The sequence below is a fragment of the Brachyhypopomus gauderio genome, chromosome 6, assembly GCF_052324685.1.
Source record: "Brachyhypopomus gauderio isolate BG-103 chromosome 6, BGAUD_0.2, whole genome shotgun sequence".
Classification (NCBI taxonomy): domain Eukaryota; kingdom Metazoa; phylum Chordata; class Actinopteri; order Gymnotiformes; family Hypopomidae; genus Brachyhypopomus; species Brachyhypopomus gauderio.
Genome location: NC_135216.1, coordinates 33,552,939 through 33,558,938, shown reverse-complemented (window position 1 = coordinate 33,558,938; position 6,000 = coordinate 33,552,939). Strand labels below are relative to the sequence as shown.

The window sequence follows — 6,000 nt, the reverse complement described above, 5'->3', positions numbered from 1 at the left end:
TTATTGTCTTTATTATTATATTATTAAGGTAGGTGTGTATACTACTACTACATCATAACAGGTCCTATATGCAGTCCTCTAACAGTCATGTAGTATAATCAAAAATATAAAATATATTTGATTTGATTTTTGATTATACTACATGACTGTTAGAGGACTGCATAGAGGACCTGTTATGCTGTTAACAAAGGTCAACAATGCAATGAAAAGTTTTGGATGAGAAGATCCATTCAACTAGCCAGAGACACTAACAGCAAATAAGTTTAAATAAAAACAAAAACAAATAAATTTAATAACAAAACAAGAAAAGTACAAGAAAAAATACAAGGGGGTATGGAAACAGTATATTAAGGATATAACAGTATAACAGTGCAGTAGAAGTAGATGTGGCTTAGACTCTTGTAACGTCTACCAGAGGGTAGCAGATGAAAAAGTTTCTGTGCTGGATCAGTGTGATTCACACACACACACCAGTTATTGTATATGTCCTGGATGGTGGGGAGACTGCTACTGGTGATGTCACACTGCTATGAGGTATGTCACACTGTTACTGGTAATGTCACACTGCTACCAGTGATGTCACACTGCTACCAGTGATGTCACACTGCTATCAGTGATGTCACACTGCTACCAGTGATGTCACACTGCTACCGGTGACTTCACACTGCTACTGGTGATTTCACACTGCTACTTGTAATGTCACAATGTTACTGGTAATGTCACACTGCTACCAGGTATGTCACACTGCTACTGGCGATGTCCCACTGCTAACAGTGATGTCATACTGCTACCAGCGATGTCACACTGGTACCAGTGATGTCACACTGCTACCGCTGATGTCACACTGGTACCAGTGATGTCACACTGCTACCGCTGATGTCACACTGGTACCAGTGATGTCACACTGCTACCTGTGATGTCACATTGCTACCTGTGATGTCCTCTGCCATTTGTACCACCCTCTCTAGTGATTTCCAGCTCTGACTGGTGCAGTTCCCGTACCACAGTGATGCATCCTGTCAGCAGTTTCTCAAAGATCCCCCTGTAGACGTATAACAGGATGCTGCTGTTCACACCAAACATCCTCAATCGTCTCAGGATGTAAAGGATTTGTTGAGCTTTCTTTATCACAGTATGACCAGGACAAGATCCTCAGTGATGTGAACACCTAGTAACTTAAAACTGCTGACCTGCTCCACCTCTGTCTCCTAAAGTCCACTATATCCTCCTTAATTTTACTGACGCTCACAGAGAGGTTATTTTTCTGACACCAGCTGGTCAGTGATTTTACCTCATTTCTGTAGGCACTCTCATCATTGTCCATGATGACACCCAAGATGGTGGTGTCGATGTAGCCCACATCAAGTTAACACACTCCCCCTCTGCAGGACTTGCCTGAGACCTCGGTTCTGTCAAGCCGGTAGGTAAATTCTCTGGTGTTACAGGGCCGTCAGGGATAGAAAGCTCCAGCCACAATTCCGTAAAAGAACAAAAGTTTCTCGTATCCCGTTCATAACAGATCTGTCCCCGCAGGTCATCTAGTTAATTCCTCAGTGACTGAACATTAGCAAGCCAGATTGAGGAAAGAGGTTTGTAACATCTGTCGGGTCCTGCACAGCACACTGGCTCGCTATCCCCGCCCGAGTGAATAAAGAACCCAGGGAAGAATGTCCGCCACGAAGTTCGTAAAAAACGCTTTAATAATTTCACTGGGAATGTGAGGTACAGAGAGCTTCCAGTCTCCTGCTCCTCTCCCTCATGGTACTGATGAGTTGTGGTAGGCCCTTAATACGCAGGAGCTCATTCCCTGTGATTTTTTCTGCTGCCTTCATCACTTCCTCCATCATCTTCATCACTGGTTCCTGGTGGATGAATCTGCGAGTTTGAACTTCAACTACTCTGGTCTTCCCACTCAGGTCACTCAGGAGGTGGACTACACTTCTCACTTTCTCCTGGAACTCAGCTACACACTCTCTCTTCTCCTTCACCTGCTGGATTTCTTTATGGATCTCCTCCATCTCATGCAGCTTCTGTCTGATTTTGAACTCTAACTGGACAATCGTGAGCATGTAGTCACACACTTTACTTTGGTACGTTTCCACTTCAGACTCAGACTCTCTCACCTCCTCTTCTGCCTCTCTGATATCTGATGACGCTTGAGACATTTCTACTGCACCAGCAGTCAACATGGCGGCCCCTGTAAACAGAGGGAGTGAATTAAATATTTTAAACAAATGCACACATATAAAGTGTAATCTTGTAAAAACAAAATCTCATCTTCATGTTGTATAATTTAATTAGTAATAATTGTAATTCTTACCAGCAATCCATCCAACAATTGGTATAACAAAAAATCTTGCTCCAACTCCTGTGACTATGTTAGCATCATGTCTCCTCTTCTCCTGATTGCGTTGAATTTCTTGAACTGAGCCCAGATTGTGTCTGGCCTGCTCTAAAGCAACATAACTGTCATTCATTAACTTTTCATTAGACATCTGCTGTGTTAGCAAGTTACTTAAGGTAGATTCTGTATCTCATATTTGCTGTTCACGTTTTCCTTCAACTTCTGTAAGTTTCTCAATGTGTTGATCCAGACCCCTCAGTCCTGTACTGGCTGCCTGTTCTGACTCCTCCAGACTCTGCTGGGTCTCCACTATCTGCTGTCTGATGGAGGTGTAGTTGGAGCACTGTCCACTAATGGGATCTACATCTGCATCTATGAGGGACTCGTAGACTCTGGTCATGGAGATGATGCCGTTCTTCAGAGGAATGATAACGGCCCTGGTTGAGTTCTTCAGCAAAAACCTGTGGAGAAACAGACATCTTTAGATGTTTTAATAGGTCATATTTCCACTTTATTACTTCTGTGTAAAACCCAATCAGGTTCTTAAGTAGCCTGCTTACCGAGATGAAAAGATGTGGATCATATTGACCTGATAGAAGAACAAATGTCGTGACTTATTCAACAGGGATTGTTGATTATTTCTAATTCTTTCATTAGTATGTTTTTATTCTGTAACTGCAGACCACTCGCAAACTTTAAAAGATAGAAACGATAAACAGCGTACTTTACAACGATAAACAGCGTACTTTACATGGAAACATCCTAAGACCATTGAATAGTCTATAGCCGTCCTCTCAAGTTTTTAAGTTCGAATAAAATACCACAACGTACAGGTTTCTCCAATGTAGACTACAAATGTTTCAAAATTAAACAATGTTGAACAAGATTTTACGCAAGGCTCACTGATACACAGCAGTACGAAATGATTTAAACCATTAATTCATGTCGAAAAGTTAATACAACAGTTTTTCAACTCACTTGGTTGATTCGCACTCTTCTGTGCTGCCAAATAAGTTGTGCTTATATGAGACTGACTTTAAGTACTTTTTGTAGTTGGTGGGGCAGACGGCCGGGCACTTTCAGTTTCACTTTCATTTCAACACTTCTGTGTCAGTGGTGCCGAGACATCTAACCCTGCGTTCACACCGAAAGCGATAAAATCGCTCTCCGTCGCCGAGTCGCCCAAGTACGTCTCGCTGCAGCCTGCAGGAAGGCGGAGTTGGACATCCAACCCCGCCCACATCCAACTCCACCCTCTAATGCGCTGTCGTGCGCCAACCCACTACTTCTCCATTCGAGAATAACTGTGGCACTTGAAAATACGCATAATAACTCACAAGTGTTCAAGAGACACGTCGTTGCGCTTAATTTACACATACCTCGTTTACTTTGTGTATCGTTCCACGTATGTTATTCATTATTTTTATTTATTGGGTGGCGAACGTAAAATGTTGACGGGGGGATGTAAAATGGACACAAATTAAGTATTATATCGCGATCGATCGATCGCCGGTGGTTGGCACCAGAGCGAACTAGTAACTCATTGAATCATAGATGTGGATCAGAGGTAAATAAACTAGACTGTCTTCCTCGATTCGGTACCTTTCAAGCCTACTAATTATAAGTTATGAAGAAATCTGTCTGCGTTAAACCAATTAATTGAACAAATAATTCTATAAAAGACATTTTTAAACACAATATCCACATTCCTAAATCACATAAGAGCTCTCCCTTTTAGCGATGCCTTTCTGTGTCTCCCCTACAGGCCCGTCGCGATGGGGCAGGCAAACCAGGCAATTGCTTGGGGCCCCAAGCTGGCCTGGGGCCCCCAGACAACAACAGGTTAAGAATTAAATGCAGCGACAAACTGTGTGAGCCCCCATTTACATTCTCAAAGTCATGAGCAATGACACTGTTGTCAGAATCCCCCTCAAGGGGGCCCCTCCCACCAGCTGCTGAAGGCAGGCAGACACTGTCCTGGCAGACAGCCAAGTTTTAGACGCCGGCAAATATGAAACTTAACCATGAAGCGAATTTATCCATCAGGAAGCCAAAAGAGAAAACAAAAAAAGGAAGAGGAACACAAACACAAGACAGTGGTAAGTGATGATTTACACTGGATAAATTAGGCCTACCTGTACAAATGGTGTAATTTAGCAGCAGGTAGGCTAAAAACAATATATACGTCCCGGGTAGTGTTGCCACCTGTCCCGGTTTTCACGTGCCTGTCCCGGTTTTCCCGGGCTGTTCCGGTTTTTCTTCTTTTTAAGATTCAGTCCCGGAAAAAAATTAGGTTAGTTAAAACCAAGATTCTGACTGTTTCTGCACACTTTTAATCTGTTTTTTTTTCTCGCTGTGTCCATTTTAAACCCGTTCGCACCCCCCCCCCCCCCCCCCCCCGCTCAACAACTTACGTTCGCCACCCCCCCATCCTCACCACCCTGTGTCAGTATGACAGTGTCCTTGTTTTTTGTCAGACCTAGGTGGCAACCCTAGTCCCGGGTAAACCCATACTTAGGTTGGGGGGGCCCCGGTTGGTGTCTTTGCTTGGGGCCCCCAAATACCTTGAAACGGCACTGCTCCCCTATAAAGCTAGTTATACTTTCGTGAGTGACCAACGTGCGACTTCGCGCGCGTCACATTCTTTGCAGTGTCCTCCTGAAAGGATATGTGGTAGTATAAAGAAACACCCCTCAAACAGGGGAATGAACATTTACCTGACGAAAATTAATGTTGCTTTGTGTTTCAGATTTGAAAAGTGCTGGAATTTAGGATAAAGTACTTGAAAATGCACTTAAAATGCACTTCTTCACTTAAAACACTTATAAAACACACGTAAATAATTTAAAAGTAATTTATATACGAATTGGCTTGTTATTTTGACATTTGTGCGCCTAAGCGTTGGGTTTTGTGTGTGATCTGGTGACATTGTTAGCCTCAGTTACCCTGTGTCTCATGCTGCTGTTTGCGTTCCGGCATCGTTTGATTTACAAATTAAGCACTGGGTGTAATAGTAATGTTGGTGTTTAGTGTACTCAAGCAGCCCAGCCCACTTTCGCAAATGGCGACACACCTGAGCAACTCTAGTGATATGGCAGTGTTGTAGAGACCAAGAGTGGCACGATGAACACTATTCTGACTAATGGCTAAGCACATTATGATGTTGCCACCATGCACCCCAGGGACACTGACGACGGCTCAGTGTCTTATCATGTGCCTTTCCCTGTGCCTTGTTTTAGTAAAGGTTTAAAGGAACTTTACAACCACTGCTGCTACATTATTATTTATTTTATTGCTGTACCTTTGGGTAAGAGAGTAATGTAATTTCAATCATTTGTATGTCCTGTACATATTCAGAACTGACAATTAAACAAGAAAAATCTAAAAAGATTGTACTAAGACTTAAATTATTCATGTGGGATAATAAAGAAAAACATAAATTTTGGTCAATAACATGTGAGTGTTTTTCTTGGCATCTGTTAAACTAATTAAAATCTGGAAGTTCTGTTTACTGGGAGCAAAAACAGTCCGAGTTTCGAACGTAACATGGGCGTGGCTTCAGACTTGAGAAGAGGGTGGAGTTGGATGTGGGTGGGGTTGGATGTCCAACTCCGCCTTCCTGCAGGCTGCAGCGAGAGGCTTCTCGAGTCGCCAGC

At 43.0% G+C, this 6,000-nt stretch overlaps 1 protein-coding gene across 1 annotated transcript; it reads right to left on the bottom strand.

Annotated features, from left to right (window-relative positions):
• Positions 1-157: 157 nt before the first annotated feature.
• LOC143516330 (uncharacterized) lies at positions 158-3,344 on the bottom strand. Its single transcript, XM_077007884.1, has 4 exons — positions 3,323-3,344; positions 2,905-2,933; positions 2,321-2,805; positions 158-2,197 (listed from the first exon to the last, which is right to left on the bottom strand). Exons 3-4 carry the CDS (start codon positions 2,493-2,495, stop codon positions 1,707-1,709), a joined length of 666 nt encoding a protein of 221 aa, XP_076863999.1. The 5' UTR covers positions 2,496-2,805; positions 2,905-2,933; positions 3,323-3,344; the 3' UTR covers positions 158-1,706.
• Positions 3,345-6,000: the final 2,656 nt, after the last annotated feature.

Excerpts from the sequence above, each read along its gene's own strand:
- LOC143516330 (XM_077007884.1), bottom strand. The coding sequence starts at position 2,495 with ATGTCTAATGAAAAGTTAATGAATGACAGTTATGTTGCTTTAGAGCAG. Across the intron at positions 2,198-2,320 it reads AATTGTTGGATGGATTGCTG|GGGCCGCCATGTTGACTGCT; the intron begins GTAAGAATTACA and ends CTCTGTTTACAG.